Source organism: Protopterus annectens, chromosome 9.part0 (assembly GCF_019279795.1).
Source record: "Protopterus annectens isolate FY-2018-M chromosome 9.part0, PAN1.0, whole genome shotgun sequence".
NCBI lineage: Eukaryota > Metazoa > Chordata > Ceratodontiformes > Protopteridae > Protopterus > Protopterus annectens.
The window spans coordinates 827145601-827164593 of NC_056743.1; the positions used below are offsets into that span (position 1 = coordinate 827145601).

An 18993-nucleotide genomic window follows, 5' to 3' on the forward strand; every position below is an offset into this window, starting at 1 on the left:
TAATCTGGAGATATGCATGCAACCCAGGCAAACTTTTTTGTTTACTGAACTATGTATTTTTCAATTACTTTTGCCTTGATTGTATTTTTCAATTACTTTTGCCTTGTTTGCATTTTTGACATATCAGGAAGTGATGTCATATAGATGCCTTAAAGAACATTATATAAGATGATGACTAAGTGCTTTTTGCTGACTATACTACTGATGAAAGCCTTGCTGCTGAAACCGGTCTAGTTTCAGTTTTATTAAACTACTTTGGAACCTTCCTTGGTGCTGGCCTTTTTTCTGATTTTGTGAATACTGAACCCCAGTCCAGACTTCATCTCACATCCCTTGATGAAACATCCCAATATTCCGGGCTTCAAACCAACCACATGATTTCTCCAGTTTCTTTAATAGCTAGACAGCCCATGCTTTCTTCCCCTGTTAGACATATACTTTTATCTTTCTAGAAAGCTTCTGGAACGAAGATCTAAAATGGTAAATGGAAATGTTTCTCAATTTGAGCTCTTAAAAAAGAAATTGATCCTTTCACTGCTCCCATTTCTTAAGTTCCAGAATTCTTAGCCTCTGTTTTTCAGGAAGTGCTAGTTTATCCGCAGTCAAAGTTCATTTGGCAGCCATATCAAATTTTCATTCAGGAGAAAAAGCTTCCTCTTTAGTTTCTTACAAATTGTGCAAGGTTTTCTAAAAGGCATCTTCTTTCTTAGGCCCCTAGTAAAAGATATGTTTCCTCCATGGGATTTGACAGTAGTACTTCAGGGGTTGACACAACAACCTTTTGAACTTTCATCCAAAACTGATTTAAAGTTTTTGTTTGGAAAATAGCATTTCCTAGTAGCAATTACTTCTGCGAGGAGAATTCCTGAACCCCCGTCTTTATCTTTCAAATCCTCTTACATTGTTTTTCACAAAGACAGAGTCTCTTTATGAACCAACCCTTCCTTCTTAACAAAAGTAGTGTCGGAATCGAATATCAACCAAACAGTTCATCTGCCTGTCTTCTTCCGTAATTTTTCAATTAAGAGAGAGTACATTTTACACCTGTTGACAATTATGTTTTTATCTACACAGGACAAAAAGATTTTAGGAAAACTGGCCAGATGTTTGTTTGTTTCTCACCGAGCAGACTGGGATCACCAGTTTCTAAAATTACCCTGGAAAAAATGGATTTCTGAATGAATTTCTTTTGTATATACTCAGCAAGGCCTCTTCCTATCAAAGCCTCCTATGGCTCATTCAACTAGATCCATGACCACTTCTGCCTTCTGGTCTAGAACTTCCATTGATGACATTTGCGCAGCAGCTACCTGGTCCAATGCTTATACCTGTATTACTCATTACAGACTAAGTTTGACTTCTAGAACCAGAGACCTTTTGGTTTGGCAGTTCTCTGGAATATCCTTCCATGGGAGCCACCCAAGATTCACGTAGCTGGGAACTTCGTCCCATATGTTCAGGAAGAATGAAAAGGACAACATCAGATATTAAAGTTATGTACTCACCATAACTATGCATCTTTGTTGTCCATTTTCATTCTTCTTCAACTCCCCACCCTCCTACCCCCTTCCTGTTATCTGGAGTTCTGGAGTAATTGCATGTTTTTTTTTTTAGTTCCAGGTTTGAGCCCTGGCTTACTGCTATGTTTCCTTCTTCCTACTCTGTCTTAGACTATATAAGGCAGCAAACTGAATCTGAGGTATTGTAGGCTAGCTGGGGCATTATGGGTAGGAGGAGGAGCTTGAGAGTTGGATCTTTACCTGAGATATGCATCTGAGTCGGATCCAAGGTCTGACCGTAAACCATACATTGAGAAGGAATGAAAATGGACAATGTAGATGCATAGTTATGATGAGTAGATAGCTTTAATTTCAGCTTGTGTTTTCAATTTTTATCCAGTTTGGTAAATTAATTGGAAACATTTTTAAATCTTGACATAATATTGACAGAGTCCAATTAGGGATGTTCAGTCCTGTTAAATTGACTACTGTCCCATCTAAGTAATAATGTCTGTCAAATATAGGTATCAAATAAATATAAAAGACAAGGACTTCTGGTTCTGCTAGTTTGATAGATGCAGCCATTTGCTATTGTTTTAGCTGTGCCTCTGTGGTGACAATAATTAGAACACTCTTTTCTCTCCCCCATAATATCAGGGGATTTAAAACACTTTTGTCTTAAAGATCTGTCAAAGGGTCTTCTGTTCAACTTAAGCTTGCAAACTTGGCTCAGTTGTTATTGTCCCAAGCCCCTGCAGGATTAACACTTGGGACAGATATTATCCTACGAGATCAACAAGGACCACTTTGCAGCTGCCGACTATTTCCACTGAATCAGAGGCTATTAATGAAAAGTGTTTTATCCTAATGACAGAGCTTCAAAAAATAAACACTAGTTAAGCTGAATATGCCGAGGGATGATAAAAAAAAAAGATGGATGATATGGAAGTTGCATTAATTTCTGTGTCTATTGCAGTGATCCACGACCTGCAGCAGAGGATTCAAGCTAAAGCAAAGATGGTATTACTGGAAACTAGACTGATTGATATTGAGGACAGGAGTTGTAGAAAAAATGTTGGAATAGGAGGAGTATTGGAAAGGCTGGAAGAAGTCAGTCGCATGGATTATTTTATTACCTAGTTGGTTGAATGGACTAGATTCTCTTCACAGGACTTAATAATAGAAAGGGTGTATCACATTTCACTGCTGCAGCATTTGAGAGCACAATACCTCAGCCCAGTTTGGCCTGTCTTCTAAGCTATGTAACAGAAGAACAAGTGCTATAGCAATTGTGGAAATCAGACAAGATACACTGACAATAAATGTCTCAAGAATCTTCACAGAGCAAAATTATTCTAAGGACACCAACTGCTGCAGAGCGCACTTCACGGCTGTTATGAAGATTTTTTCAAAACTAGCAAATAGAAATAGAAAATTACTTTGCCCTGAAATTCTTATGGTGGCTATCCCAAGAGATACAGTCTGCTTCAGTTCTCTGAAAGATGCTCCACAAAAACTACAGCATTCTTTGGAGGATTTAAATGCAAAGTTAGCAGCAGGACAGGGGGACCAAAACAAACCATCTACCATCACTAACTCATCACCATAAAAGTGCCTTTAGATTTTTCCCTCTTAAAGAAACACTTACATGATAATCAGAATTCAGCCCAGGTAGCAGCTTTAATGGCAAAGTCATTCACTCTCTCAACTGCCTGAAGGGTTGGCAACTTCAAATTGGCCCTTCTCCTATTTTCCACAAAAATAGACTAATATAGTTAACGGATAATTAAGCCTGCTGGCCTTCATTTGAACTCGCATGTGTTTCAAAGGGTTTATTCTATTGTTTTTACCTTAAACTTGGGGGAATTGCTGTGTTTGTTACTTGTACTTGCAGACATCATCAGTTGGCAATTATTTTAGCGGAAATTAAGTGTTCTTTTTTGGTACATTGGTTGGCAAATGTCACTGTCTGCCTTTAGCTCCATATATACTGCCTTTAGGTAGTTTGTGCGTTACATACATAGTTTTATTTTTCTAGTTGTTATAAATTTATTTTAAATTACTGCTACTTACTTGGGACTGTATGTACACAGTTAGTTCTGTTTGTATAGTCGTTGTAAGATTAGGTTGTAAACGTATTTTAAATAACTTTTCCTTGCTTGGGCATTTGTTGAAATGTGGTTTAAGCACACGTTCTTTTTCTTTTAAAGCCATGTAGTTCGATATTGTAAGGCAACTGATGCATATGTTTTTACCTTAACAAAAGATATTGATGAGGATAAATTATTACCTAATGTTTCTATACTTGTATACTATTTTGAAAAATTTACAGATTTGCTTTTGGAGTGTTATGGTCTCTGTGAGGATTGGAAAAGGAGGAAGGATATACATTTAACCAAGGCAAAGCATGCTTATCTGCCCAAAAAACTTTATAATCGTGATTATTACTCTTCTTTTGCCTTTTTAGTCTTATGGAAGAGGGGCGGTTACCATTGTGAGGAAGGATAAAAGCTGTAATTCGCAGACAGGAATATTCTTCCTTTAACTAGTCTGAATTCCAGCATCAACACAAAAATGCTATAAATTACAGTAAATAAAATAAGCCTGTCTGCTAGTAGTGAACACAATTGTGAAAACCTAAAAACAGACTAGCTCTCCATATTTAACTTTGAAATGACTTCCCAACAAATTCTAACCCATGCTTTCTAATAAAATATATTAATGTTTCACTGTACAAACTTAGTGAGGCAGATCACAGTTGAATAACACCACTTAGATCCCAGTTTGACTAACTAAAAGAAGAGAAAGACTTATACAAAATTCTGCCAGCAAAATGGAGAATTAGAGACTTCTTCTGTAGCATGTTAAAAAGAAAACTACTTATGCCAGAACACAAATGCACATAGATTCCTCGGTTTTGTCAATGCAAATGCTTTGGAACAGCTAATCGATACCCCCACAAGGTGAGATAATATCGTTGACTTGGTATTCACCAACATAAGTAACCAAGTAACTACTGAAAGCATCCCTGCAGTACCATTTTCCCATGTAAGATTCGAACATAAAGTGGTCACGTTCAGAGTCACCATCTCCCCCGAACACCCTGTAGCTAGGTTCAAACAAAAAAACTTCTCCAAAGCTGTTTACAGCCTCCTGAGGGATGGTATAAACAACTTCACAGCCCGCTCCCCCCTCTCTAGGAACTGGCACTAGTATCCAGAACTATACCAAATTACTATATGAACATTTATATATATGCATGAAATCAGGAATCACTGACAGGACTAAATCATCCACTGCAAGGAAGAGTAAATCTGTTTGGTGAACATCTGCAATATATAAACTCTATAACAAAAGAAAAAAATTGCTGTCCAGGATCAAGAAAGAGCAGGTGCCCATAGAAAATACATCCCTGGGATTCCACCTGTGTCCCTGCTGGACAGGGGCATCGGGTGCTGATTTGTCTATACATGGGCTAAACTCTTGGCTAGGCTTATAAGGGCCTTAGGGCCAGTAGCCTAGTAACTTCCTATGATCCTATGAAAAAAACACAAATGTAACTTTTATAGAGATACTGGATAAGCCAGGCTCCTAACCCAAGAAGATTTACATGTATATTCACTGACCAAGTGAAAAAAAAATGTAAAGTAACATAGATAAAAAGCTGTGTAAATATGTAAGCAGTTTACACTAAACTGGTTAGTTTTGACAAAAACTGTTCCAGTATAGAGCAGATAAAATAGTAGCCAGTGTCTCCTTTATTTAGACTGAGACTATTTTCAGTGCTAGTGAAGAACAAATCTATTGAAAGACGTCTTTCTTGTCCAACTCTAAGTACTTTATATTACAGTTGTCATTAACCACTATTGTATTCTTCTTCTTTCGGCTTTTCCCGGTTAGGGGTCGCCACAGCAGATCATCTGTCCACTCATGAATGGCAGTGGAGTTTTACGGTGTCGAGTTGCCAGCCCGGCGCCCAACCTTCCACAGAAGGCACGCACACGCTCACACCTAGGGCCAATTTAGATTGTCCAATTCACCTACTGCATGTTGTTGGGATGTGGGAGGAAACCGGAGCACCGGGAGGAAACCCACACGACCACAGGGAGGACATGAAGACTCCGCACAGAAGGCACCCCAGCCGAGAATCGAACCAGAGAACCTCTTGCTGTGAGGCAGCAATGCTAACCACTGCACCACCGTGGCTGCCCTAACCACTATTATATTCTATGTTTACTAATTTGCAAATTTTCGCTCTTAGCTTTTCATTTATAATGGTTTCTTATAGCATCTCTAAAAGCATTATGTATGGCATTAATTGTGCATTTTGGGTCACTTGTATGCTTCTATTTGGTGAGAACCACCATATGTGTGTGTATGTGTATATATATATATATATATATATATATATATATATATATATATGTATGTATGTATATATATATATATATATATATATATATATATATGTGTGTGTGTGTGTGTGTGTGTGTGTGTGTGTATCTGTCTGTCTTCTTTCTCCAGAGAAAGAAATGCACCCAGAAAAAAACTTTCATTTTCTACTGTACCAGAGAAAGTGGAAGGAACAGATTGCATTAATTTTATAAAAATACAGATAAGCAGCTGAACTGGTGTTCTACAGCAGGATTTGTTAATTGAGAGGGCACATCATCTGCATGCTCTAAACCTGGCCATGAGAAAGAAACTAAGACCTGTATTTGTAAAGATGCAATTATACCCGAGAAAGAGTTGTTTCTGGCAAAATTGAGATTCCGTGTGCAGGTGTTTGATACCATTGGACTACTGAATGTGTAATAGGCCTGACAGACAAGTCTGTTGAAGTTGCATATGCAAGGCAGAGGGGTCACTTCTCAGTAGACTGTATGATATCGAGAAGAGGGACATTGCTCTGAGATTGTCTGTTTACTTTTTATAATTTTAAGCCCTTGATTTTTTTAGTGAAAAAGCGATGTGGTCATTCTAGTTGTGACAAGCATTTAGACAGATAACATACCAAAAAGGACATTATACTCTGTGTTTGTCCTAACGAGTGCTGAGTACAGTGGAACAGTTGCATCCCTGGATCTGGTTGCAGTATATATAAGCTGTGCATTGAAAAAAGACTTCCTTACAACAGTGGATACATGGTAATCAAAGAAGTTCTTTGTCAGCAAACGTTCCCAAATACCTAATTATGGGTTTTGATTACATTATATATAGACTTAAGGTAATGATGTCCCTTGTTTTTACAGAGGTGGATTAAGCTATAGACAAGTTTTAAGCAAGCAGGCTTGAAAAATAAGATAAAATGATGAAAGGCATGGAAATGATAGTTATTACAGAGTGTTTTGTCAGAAATGTAGGGGGAGGAAATTGTTGTAACTAAGGGAATAATTCTTTTGAACTGGGACATAAGCTCTGAGTTACTTAGACATAGTAAATCCTTAGTGAATTTAATTGTGCTGGCTGCCAAAAAATGCAGTTACTAGAAAGTGGAAATCAACATCTTAACCATCTGTATTTGAAATCCTGAATATTATAAAGGAGAAAAAATAACTGGAGGTTGGATCCTTAGAAAAAAGAAAGAGGAAACCATATATAAATAAATGAAATTAGTGGGAAAACTACATGCAGAGTAATGGAGGAGTGAGGTTTAAGGGAAAGAAGAAATTGGACAATTTGTGGAATGCTGGAGTTAATGCTTATTGTGAAAAAGGACACACGCTTACTGTATGGAAACTTGCTATTTTTTATATTAATGTACATGTACCTGTGTCACTGTTTTAGTTATGATTTAATAAAGATGTTTATGAAAAATGACAAGTTCAGGCAGTTTTAAGACTCAAAGATGGGATGTGATGTTGTCCTATATCACCTTCATTCTTCACTGGTTGGGTTCGGAACATAATGGGCTTTGAAGTACACACCTGGTAAAGTGTGTCTGCATGCAAACAATTAGCTTGTAACTAAGGAGAAAAAACATTGAAAGCAGGCTTAATCCAAAGAAACTGTTAAGTAAGGGAAACACTGAGGACACTTCTAGGGAATTGAAGAGGAAAGTCCAAGAAAATTGTAGTAAAAAGCAACTGAGATACAGTTTGAATTAGTAAAAGGAGTCTCAGTATCTAGAGTTTCACTGATCATAACATAAAAACATCAGAAACCTATAAAGTATACACTGAGAAATGTTGACTTTGACAATGAATGTTAACACAAATGTTTTTTTTGGGGAGGCAAGCCCCCTGCACCCCTCACACTCTGCATCTCTAAATATAATAACTCCTGGATTGCTCAGGCGTAATGATAAGAGTAAAAGGTTTTGCTGTCTCCACAAACTCAAGCTGCAGTGATAGTCTAAGTGGGATAGTTTTGCACCTAACTTTTACTAAATCTTAACTTTGCGTTTTTGTGTCCCGAGTTGTAGGTAGTTCTACCCCACTGTAGCCACATTGTACTCACTCACTTTATAATCCAGAAGCTTGGCAGCTGTCACAAATCTAGTACCATGAATTACATTGAAAAGTGAGATAAAATATCAGGTTACATAAAGAGAAACTTACAATGCAAGAAAATATTGTGAGAGAGCAGTATTTTAGGGTTATACTCTCTGAAGACTTAAATCAGCACACCCATTACTTTATTGCAAACTTGTGAGCAAGAAAAAAGTGATGTCATGCTGCAAATTTATTTTTATTTATTTAATTTTATTTACCTTGTATTTTACTTATATTCTGCTTTTAATTGCATATTAAAACTTGAAAAGAGACCACAGCTCTGTTTCTTGTGAGTCAGGCAGAATTTTTTTCCCCTACCCTCCCACCCGGTTACTGTAGCATTCTTAAACACCACTGTCTTTCTTGTTGTCTTCTCCTTATGTTAATTTGACCATATATCTCATTTCCTCTCTGTTTTTACTGGCTTGTGTGAGTAAGCACAAAATAATCATTTTGTGAAATCACTCACCTTCAACTATTTAAATTTATTGGCCATCTTACTGTATTCCGTAGTACCAGAATACAAAAGTGACCACTCCCTTTCAATCTGTCTTGCTGTTTTAAAAATAGTGACTCTCCACTAAAACTTAACTTTTTAGACAGGTAAAACTTACATTACTACTTTCACATCTAACTCCTCTAGTGCACACTGCAGTGTTTAGGATAAAACATTTTTTTCATCTTACCTTTAAGCATCCCTGTGACTAGCACTTGCTTTAGAAGGGAAACAGCTCTTGTACTTTACAAAAAAAAAAAAAAAAAGCACCAAACCAGGCATGTCCAAGGGTCAGCTTCCAGTGACTTCTCCTGTCCACCTGGTGAGTCTGGGCATACTGGGGCAATGCAGCAATTGCCTCATGTACACAGACAACCCTCTCCCCCTACCACCCAACATTACAACCTGTGAGCGATGCACTTACATACCCAAACTGGAAGCAAAGCTCTCTCCACCCAAGATTGTGCTAGACAGTCAAGAGGAGAAGGTTAACACTCACAGGACACCTCAAGCAACACATAGCCCTTATAAACCCACACCACCAACACCCACACATAGCAACACTAAACCCACATATGTGGAGGCCCTTGACATTAACCTGCCCAAGCAACAAGGACCTCCAAAGCTGAAATGCAAACAAGCACCAATCACAACCAAAGTGTCACATAGCTCACAACACCAGTGTGCCACTCAACAACAGCCCCTAAGGCAAGACAACGTACCCAACACTTTAGTCATAGGTGACTCTATAGTCAGGCACACTGATGTCCCACTCACCAGGCTGAACATGGAGAAAATTACAGTCAGCTGCCTGTCGGGTGCCAGGATCTGCCACATAACATATGCACTCAAGTCACTCCACAACAAGTACAAATATGACTTTGTCATTGTCCATGTTGGAGTGAATGACTTGAGACATACCTCCCTGGACTACATGAAAAGAGACATGGAAGAGCTCTCAGATCATGTGGCACAGGCAGGTATGACCCTAGCCCTGAGTAGCATCTTGCCTTTGTCCAGAATGATGCCACAGTATAAGGACAAAATGATTGACTTCAACAATTGGCTAAGCTTCTGGTGTTATTCAAAGGGGATCCAGTATCTGTCTGCCTGGGATGACATGATCGACAGACCACAATGCTTTGCCAGAAATTGTCTGCACCTGTCGCCCCTGGGATTCAGGTTACTGGCTAAGGCTCTTGCCACCCCTATAGTGCCTTTTTTAGGCAAAGTTCAAAGGACAAAACCACCACTGTAACAGGTACAAGCATGCAAAATTGAAAGGTAATACTACTCAATGCTAGAAGTCTAAACCTCAAAATGCACTCTCTCGAGGCACTCCTAAAAATGGAGAACATGGATATCTGTGCAGTAATCGAGACCTGGTTCAAGGCACCAGAGAGCACCCCTGCAATACCAGGCTGCAACTCTTTGGCCACCAAACCAGGACTGAAACACTAACGATGGAGGAGTGTCTGTATTCACAACACCAGGTTAGTTGCCCAACACAATGCGTCTGAAATTCTCCAGGTGCAACTAACACTAGGTAAGACTACAGTCCAAATTGTAGCTTGCTACAGATCCCCCACCATGCCCCAAGATTCTCAGTACACCTTTCTAAACATACTGGAAAATACTAAGATACAACCAAATACTCTAATACTGGGGTTTTCAACTACCCTGCTATTAACTGGGAAAACTACTTGTGTACCGACACCTTTGCCCAACGGTTCTTGGAATTCATAAATTCCAACGCCCTGGATCAACTAATCCTTAGTCCCGCCAGGGGCCCCAGTATCCTAGATGTGGTCATTACCAACATGGGAAATCGATGCTCCACACCTATGGTCAGGTCTGACCATAAGCTAATCACCCTTGACATCCACATCCCACCCCCCAATAAGGAAACCTCTGTAAAAAACTTCTCCAAAGCCAACTTCATGCTACTCAAGTCAGAAGTGACAAACTTCATGACACCCATGCAGACGGGAACTGAAAGTTCGACTGCTGAATCCTATACTAAGGCACTGTACGAGCACATCCACTCATGCATGAATCGTGCCATCCCCAATAGAACCAAGACGCTCTCCTACAAAAAAAAGGAAGCCAATCTGGTGGTCCCTTGCCATAAACAAACTTTACAACAAAAGGAAGAAACTGTTGCAGAAAAGAGGAAAATCTCAGGATGCAAAAAACTCCCTTACCAGCCACAATAAGAAGCTGAGATCCCTCATAAATTCCTCCAAAGCTAGTTACGAAAATAAAATTGCCAAAGATTCCAAAGACAACCACAAGGCATTCTATACCTATTTCAAGAATCTAAACGGCAATGCTCAGATCTGCTCTGAGCTACAACAGAATGGCATTAAATTTACTGATCCGAAGGATATTGCCAATATCCTGGCAGATCGATTCAGTGCAAACTTCACCCCCATCTCACCCCCTAAAGGGCACATCTCAATACCGAAAGATTGCCAAATCCCAGTAATAATGGCCATACAGGTAAAAAAACACACTCTACAAAGCTAAGAATACAGCATACGTGGGACCAGACGACATCCCAGGCTGTGTACTACATGAAATACAAAATGAACTGGCACCTCACCTAAGTGTTATGTTTAATCATAACCTCATCTTAGGCTTCATGCCCACTGAGTGGCGCACAGCTACAGCTATCCCACTCTATAAGGGGGAATCCACCTTGGATCCTGGGAACTACTGCCCCATCTGTCTGACGAGCCTGATCTGCGAGGCCATGGAACATATTATCATGGAACTTATAAACAACGACATTGGCAATCTCAACACCATCCCCCACTCTGGAATCATAGATAAACTTACTAAGCTGGGCATTAATCCCTACGTCACTCGATGGGTTGCCAACTGGCTTACTGACAGAACCCACACTGTAAAAGTAGCCGACTCCAAATCCAGCTCCAGACAAGTGACATACCTCAGGATTCAGTCCTGGGACTGCTCTTGTTTGGCATCTACTTCTCTGAAGTACAGGCCAGCACTAAGGGACTCTGGCTAACAAAGTCTGGAGATGACTGCAAACTGGGAGCCATTATTGCATCCCCAAATGCTGTGGATATTCTACAAAAGGGCCTTACAGAAACAGATGCTTGGTGCCAGAGCCATGGGCTCAAGCTCAATGCCAAGAAATGTATAGTTATCCCCTTAACATGTACCTGTGAATTACTACATAGGTGGCAGTACACTAAACACCGAAAGTGTGGTAAGAGACTTAGGGACACAGGTGGACAGTGGTCTCACCTTCGATAACCACATCGACACAACAGTCAGGAAATCCTTCTATGTGGCACACCTCATTACTAAGGGCTTTTCATCCAGAAAAAAGGAGGCCATTGTCCCACTGTACTCATCCCTCATTAGACCCATTATAGAATACAACACCCCATTTGGTATGTACCTCTCAAGACATCTGCAACAACTGGAAAGGCCGCAGAAATACCTCACTAAAAGAATCACAGGCCTAAAGCAGATGCCCTATGCTGACCATCTGAAAAAACTCCACCTATACTCTATTGCATATCGTCTACTCAGAAGCAATCTCTGCTTAACATACAAGATCATGTCAAACCCAGAGCTGTTGGACATGCTACACTTAAAGAAATCCCAATCCCTCAGAGACACACGATCCAGGGATCTAAACCTTGTCATCACAATGAACAAAACATGCTGGAGGGATAGGTTCCTGACCCAGAGACTCCCCAGACTCTGGAATAGACTCCCCGTACATGTCAAGCAGAGCGCCTCTTTGACCATCTTCAAAAGGAACCTTGATGACTGGATGGGAGATTCACCCCGGGGATCACATCAGTCACCCTGCTAGACAGGGGTCCAGGGTAGTAAATACTGTGGGGAGAAAGAGCCAGGGAATTGTTATGGCTAGGCTTGTATATGCCCTAGGGCAGTAGCCTAATACCAACCTATGAACCTATAAATGCACAGTGGAAAGTAACAAGGTAATTGCAATATTGTGCAAAGTTTCAAAATCCACGCACTGTAGAAAAAGTTAATAGACATTTTCTCTCAAATAGAAAGCATAGACTGTGCAGAAGTTTCAAGAACCACAAAGTCAAAGTAATGGTTAATTAGATCTTGACATATAAGAAACAGCAAAAAAAGTTTGGAGCATGTGTGCTCACATGCACACAAAAATCATAGAGGGATGAACAGAAATGTAGACTTGTGATGGAGTTCTAAGGATAATTTCATAAGCACTATTTCATATAAAGAATAATCTAATCTAAAAGCGGTGATGGAAGTGGACTATAGTGTATTGTATAGGCAGAATGGGCCTACATCAAGAGTGTAAGAGCTTGTTTCTTTCTTGGACAGAACTGTCTTTGTGCAGTGCACTAAATGTTCTCACTTTTTATAAGAGGTGCTTTGCAGCAAATTTTCCTGAAGCTTTTATTTCTAACTGGAAATCACGGAATAAGACTTTTTAATAATGTAATTTAATGTTGATGACTATTATAAAGACAGTAAACTGAGCAAGATAAAGCTGCACTGATATATTTGAGCTGTTATGACTCTTAATATTCTTACTTTCTTGTGTTATCTTTCAGGATAATGAGAGAGCAACCAAGTGTGGTCTTGAATGTTGCACACACAGTAGCCATTCGAATGTCTCCATTTGTCCGTCAGATGGACTTTGCTATAGACTGGATGGCAGTGGAAGCAGGTCGTGCCCTATATAGGTAAAGAAAACTCTGAATCAGTTAATGTGCATACCTAGGCTTTTCAATAGGATTAATCTTTCTGCTGTTGCAGTCTTTAGTTTAGCTTGTCAAGGACAGAAAATTTAACAATTGTTAGTGCAAAGATTCTACTTTACTGAATACTGCAGAGCTGTGGTGGGTAATTACTAGGACTGCAGAAGTCCAGACATTGTATAGTTGCAGACTTGTACTAGAACCATAACAGAAACATTTTCCGATATCAAAGTAAGATTTTAGGTTTTCATCAAAACACATATTTTTGCAAAGTGAAATACTGTGAATTAAAACCCTCAGACGTGTTACTAGCCTAGCTGATGTTTACAGAGTTTAGTATGTGTGTTTGGTGGTGGTGCTGCAGTAGCGTTGTCACCTCACAGTAAGACGCTGACCGGTTCGACTCTCAGCTAGACTGTCTTCTGCATAGAGACATGCATGAATGGGCGTACCTTCATTGAAGGTTGTGCGTTAGGGCTGGCAACTCAGCACGTAAAAAAATCAACTGCCAATCATTAGCAGACCGGAGTTCCGCTGTGGCGACCCCTAACCGGGAAAAGCCGAAAGACACAGCAACAACAACAACAACAACAACATACGAATAATGGTTATCTAAGCTTGCCTACACGACCCTGAACTCAAACTCCATGGGGATTCATACTCTGAGCCCCAACTCCCCGATGCTAAATGTGCTGATTACTGTTTTTCCTAAAAACTCACTGGTGGTACATTTTGTGTAAGTGAATACTGGCAGTGTTTCCTTCATTTTTGGAGGTTTTCCCTTCTTTGTATTTGTAAGACTGTTGATTTGGTATATATAAGTTTAGGAGATGTTTGTGGGAGGCATACCCCTGCAAAAAATCACTTTTTGTATTTCTTCAATGGGTTGGATCCAGAGCCATTTAACTTGATGACTTGAGTCCTAGATGAGCTAAACTTCAGATACAATAGGCAATGTAATTCACTATTCTTCTTTGTCCTCTTGAGTTCACAAGTGATCTGATGTGCTGTATTTGATTCACAGCACTCCTTTTTGTTATTTCCTGGGGAATTTTTTACATTTGTTAAGTCTAGATTAGCTACACTCAGTGTTACAGTATGGGAGACAGTCTTGATAGCTGCAGTAAATCTGTATGTAAGCAGGATGAAATTCACTCAGCTAGTGCCAGATCTCAAGATTTTGTATCTTCTGCGACATTGTGTTAGACCAAGAGTGGACTTGTTCATAGGTTGGTACTAGGCTATCGGCCCTAGGGCCTATACAAGCCTAGCTATAACAATTCCCTGGCTATTTCTTCCCACAATATTTACTTTGTCTGTGTCTTTGTTATATTGCTTACTCCACTGATTCTTTCAGCAGCTGTAAACTTTACCTGTTTTTAGTGAATTTATTAATTATCTTGTTATAGCCTTTGCTGATTGACTCCTGCAGGTTCCAGGCCTACTCCACTAATAGTGTGTAATCCCTTGAGCGGTGTTGTCTATATGGGAAGTGTGTCATGTCTGGCTATTGCTCGTTAACTTGTTGAGTGAGGTGAGTCATAGCAGGCACTACACAACTGGGCCCTGGGCTTTGAGGCAAGAAAATTGTGTGGTTTCAGGCTCCTAGATTCTTGGTGATGCAGAAGACTCTCCAAGACCCTGTTTATCCCTTCTGTCTGATCAGGCTGATGGGTGATTGTTGAATCCAAGCTGGCAAAAGTAGCGCTCCACCCTCTAACTCCCTTTGCCTCCTCTCAATGCACCTGTGTATGAAGCTACCTCAGATCTTTTTTACTGCCAAAGTGTTCAGACAGGATCTGCAGTGGAACGCTAAGTGCTCCTCCTCTATATTTTAAACCTTTAGTAATTACTATTACTGTGTGTGTGTGTGTGTGTGTGTGTGTGTGTGTGTGTGTGTGTGTGTATATATATATATATATATATATATGTAGTCCTTCAGTTGCTTGTTGTTGAAAATCTTTGTAATGTTCTTTGTTGGGCATGTGTGTATACTCAAGCAGAAAGTGACAAGGGTGAGAGTTTTAAAAACAGTGACATAAATGTGGCCACGTGATTCCCTCAGGATCCCTATGAATTGTGTGTGGTGTGCCTGGAGGTAGGTCAACTTTCAGTGGATTTCTCCATTTGCCAGGGCTTTGGTCATAGGGCTTTTTTGGACAGAAGAAACAAGTTAGTAATTAAAGGGCTGTTGCCTTCTGATATTAAGATATATAAGCCTAGAAAGATGGAAGATGGACGGTTAGAGAAAAACCTGAGAAAAACAAAAAGAAAAAGGTGGAGAGCCAAGAAAAAGTTGATGTTGCAACTGCTTAATCTGTTGTAACAGTTACCAGGAGAGAGTCCTCATCTTCATCTGGAAATATTTCAGAACCAATAATAATCTCAGATAAATCTACCAAAAGGTTGGTAAGCCAGAAGTCCTCTGAGAGAGAATTTCCATGCCTTCCTTCCCAGTTGCCATCGCCTTCCTCTTACATATCCTTCAGCAGTTCTTCAGGTATCGAGTTGGATCATATAATGAGGGCTTTCTTGAAGGCCAAGATTAAGATGGATGTTCTTTCTCCCACTTCCTTGTTGAGTGGAGAGGTGCTTTTTCTCGAATTCTCACTCCTTACTTGGTTCATGTCTCTGCCCAGGCAGTCTTGGAGCTGAATTTTCCCCCATAGCCTACTTCCTTGCCACTTTTCCATATTGGCTTCTGAGGCTTTGAATCTAACACGCTCAACTCTCAGACTTTCAGATCTGAGTGGGACTCTGGTTGAACTCCTTGACATCAAGTCCTCAGCACCATCCTTTGAGCCATGCCGTATGTTTCTCTTCTGCGTGTTGGACATTTAAGCCTTCAAGGCTTCGGCTCTAATCCCCTTCTTGGGGCCATCCACTCTGTCTGATTTGGTGATGACTTCCTTGGTGCTATCCAGCTTTTTTGTGGGAAAAGTGGTGCCTACACTGGATGGAGGGCCTCCTTGGCTCCAACTGTTGTGTGTTTGGACTTTAATGTTATAGGGCAGATAATTGATTCTTTACTAAGAACCTGGAGTCAAACTCCACTTGAGACAGCTGCAACTGAAGACGCCTTCTTTTCTGCACTTCAGCCCCACTGGGTATCCTTGGGTCAGAGCCAAGGGTCCATCAGAAAGTCTCCACCTATGCAGCTAGTGAACTCTAAGGACTTGAACTCATCACCCCCCAATTGTCCAAGAAACAGGATGTGCAAGAGGAGGCATAGTGACTCCACTTTGGACCAGCCACTTCGGGCACAGATTTTGGATGATGGAGAAGGTTCCACCACGGTCCCCTCTGGAAGATGTCACTTTTGGTGAGATTCTGTATTTAATGCAGCTGAGGGGAAGTTGACCAAGAGATTCACCCTCTCAGGAAAAAGGAGATCCTTTTTGAGGCTTGCTGCTCAACCCCCTCTACTACTTTGGATGATACATCCTGTGGACTGTCTCAGTGACTTGGCCATTAGGACATCATGGCAGAAGCCATACACTTGTGAATCTGTATCCCAGATGCCAGACAAAATTTTGATAACACCCAAGGAAAAACAGTTGTGGTCCAAAGATCCCTTGTTTGATTCTATCAGTTTGACAGCAGCAACCAAGAGAAAGCTGACTGAAGACACAGCTACTGTTCACTAGCAGAACAAGGACTGGCTGGCTGTGGACAAGCAGGTCTGTGCTGCAGGAACTTTCCTGTCAGGACTTTGAATTACGCTACCCATATGAACCTTTTTCAAAGAAACCTACCTCAACAAAAATTAACGCCTTTGAAAAGACTATCTACTCCAGATTCCAGGAAGCGAAACAGAGACCATCTTGAGTAGCATGTTCATCATCTCTAATCTCTTAATGCAACTAATTCATAATGCAGCCAGTGGAGCAGCTCAGGCAGCGGGGTTTGGCATTACTGTGGCCCCATATTATAGATTGTCCTTGTTTGGTCCCTCTGTTAAGGAGAGGAGGCAGAAGTGTGAGCCAGATGGTAAGACACTTTCCACCATCAGAGACAAATTTGAGACCCCACAAAAATCATTTAGTAGGAACCAAAAGAGATCCACTTGCAAGGCAGTAGGCATTGCTAATCTATTGCTTTGAGGGATTAGAATGTTTCCATTTTCAAAGGATTGGCTCCTTGTTGCCCCAGCAAGAGAATCCTTGGTAGATGCCAGAGACTACTTTCTCCAGCTCTGACTTTTGTCTTTGGGCATATCCATAAACAATGTAAAGTCCATTCCATAACCAAGTCAGACAATTCAATTCATTGGATGCAACTTGGACCCTAAAGTTCTGTATAGGTTTTCTTCCCCCAAGACAGGGTACATGCCCTTCTGTACTCCATGCAAAGCCTCCTGTGATTTAACTGCCTTCCGGCATAACTCAGTCGCCATGTATCAGTGTTAATGGCTTCCTCAACATTGATGCCTTGTTTTACTTATTTTCAAATGAGAGTTCTTCAGTGGTTGATCAGAGTTCAGTGGTCTCAATTCACAGATCCACATTCCACCCTAATCAAAATTACAAACCTGCACTAGGAACAGTTATTATGGTGGCTCATGTCCCCACACTTAGTTCTGGGAAGGCCCTTTCTACTGCTACCCACTAGCTGTAGTCACCAAGCATGCCTGTTCCCTGGGCTTGAGGTGGGCATTATGAGGAGAGTACGGTCCAAGGTGTTTGTAATACCCATAAGGTCAACCTTAACATTAGAGATGTGGACAATTCTCCTTGTGTTGCAGGATCTTTAAAACTGCTTACGTCTGTGAGTGATTTCTATCCAAACTAACAGTATAATGGTGGCATGGTGCATCAATAAGCAGGGCTGGGAGGACAAGAGCCTATCCTTTTGTCAGGAAGCTACAAGAGTCTGGCAGTGAGCAATTGCTTTGCACTTTTTTCTGATGACAATGCACATTCCTGGGAGGTCCAGTAGTCTTGCTGATAGGCTGAACATGTCTATTCTGATGCCTTTCAAGTGGCCTTTCAATCCAACTGTAGCACAGATTATATTCAGCTGTTGGGACCAACCATGCTGCAGTCTGCATTCCCATTCAACACCAAGTACAGCAATTTCTTTGCCTTGATCCCTGTGGAAGGACAGTCTGTCAGAGATCTACTTGAATAGTGGCCTTCCGAGATAATATACACTTACTCCTCGCTGTCCCTGTACACAAGTTTTTACAGAAAGCAAAGAAGTGCAAAGGCATGGTAATTCTCATTGCTCCTTACTGGCCCAGGTAAATTTAAATTCCACTGTTAAGCCCTTACCTCATAGATCCTCTTTGGCTTTTAGATCCTAGGGCAGATTTTTTATCACATCTGCCTGGGTTGCCTCACCCAGATCTCCACAGTCTCAAGCTAACCACATGGTTTCTCCATTTCCCATGATGGTAAGTGAGCCGTTGTCCCAGGATGTTGTTTGACTCTTATCTGCTTCCCAGAAGGAGTATACGTATAAGATTTACCACAGCAAATGGAAGCGGCTTGCAGTTTTGACAACTACTCACAAATCTGAGCCTTCTGCCTCTGTTCCTTTGGCAAGTTTATTTGATTCCGGTTCCAGTTTCTCTACTGAAGAAGTACAGATACAGTTAGCTGTCATCTCTGATCTTCATCTGGGACTTGATTCTCATGCTTTGGCTTTCCATAAACTCTACAAAGCTTTCTGAAGAGAGGTTTTCTGTTCAAACCATCCATTAGGAACCTGTACCTCCATGGGACCTTGGTTTAGTTTTGGAGGATTAAGAAGGCCCC

The 18993-nt window shown here is 40.6% G+C and overlaps 1 protein-coding gene across 1 annotated transcript in view; it reads left to right on the top strand.

Moving 5' to 3' along the window:
- The window catches only part of PNPLA6 (patatin like phospholipase domain containing 6), a 1368928-nt gene that overhangs the window by 800343 nt on the left and 549592 nt on the right, over positions 1-18993 (top strand). The window contains exon 18 of the mRNA XM_044083495.1: positions 13088-13219. Coding sequence (XP_043939430.1) covers positions 13088-13219 — 132 coding nt within the window. The remainder of the gene's footprint in view (positions 1-13087; positions 13220-18993) is intronic.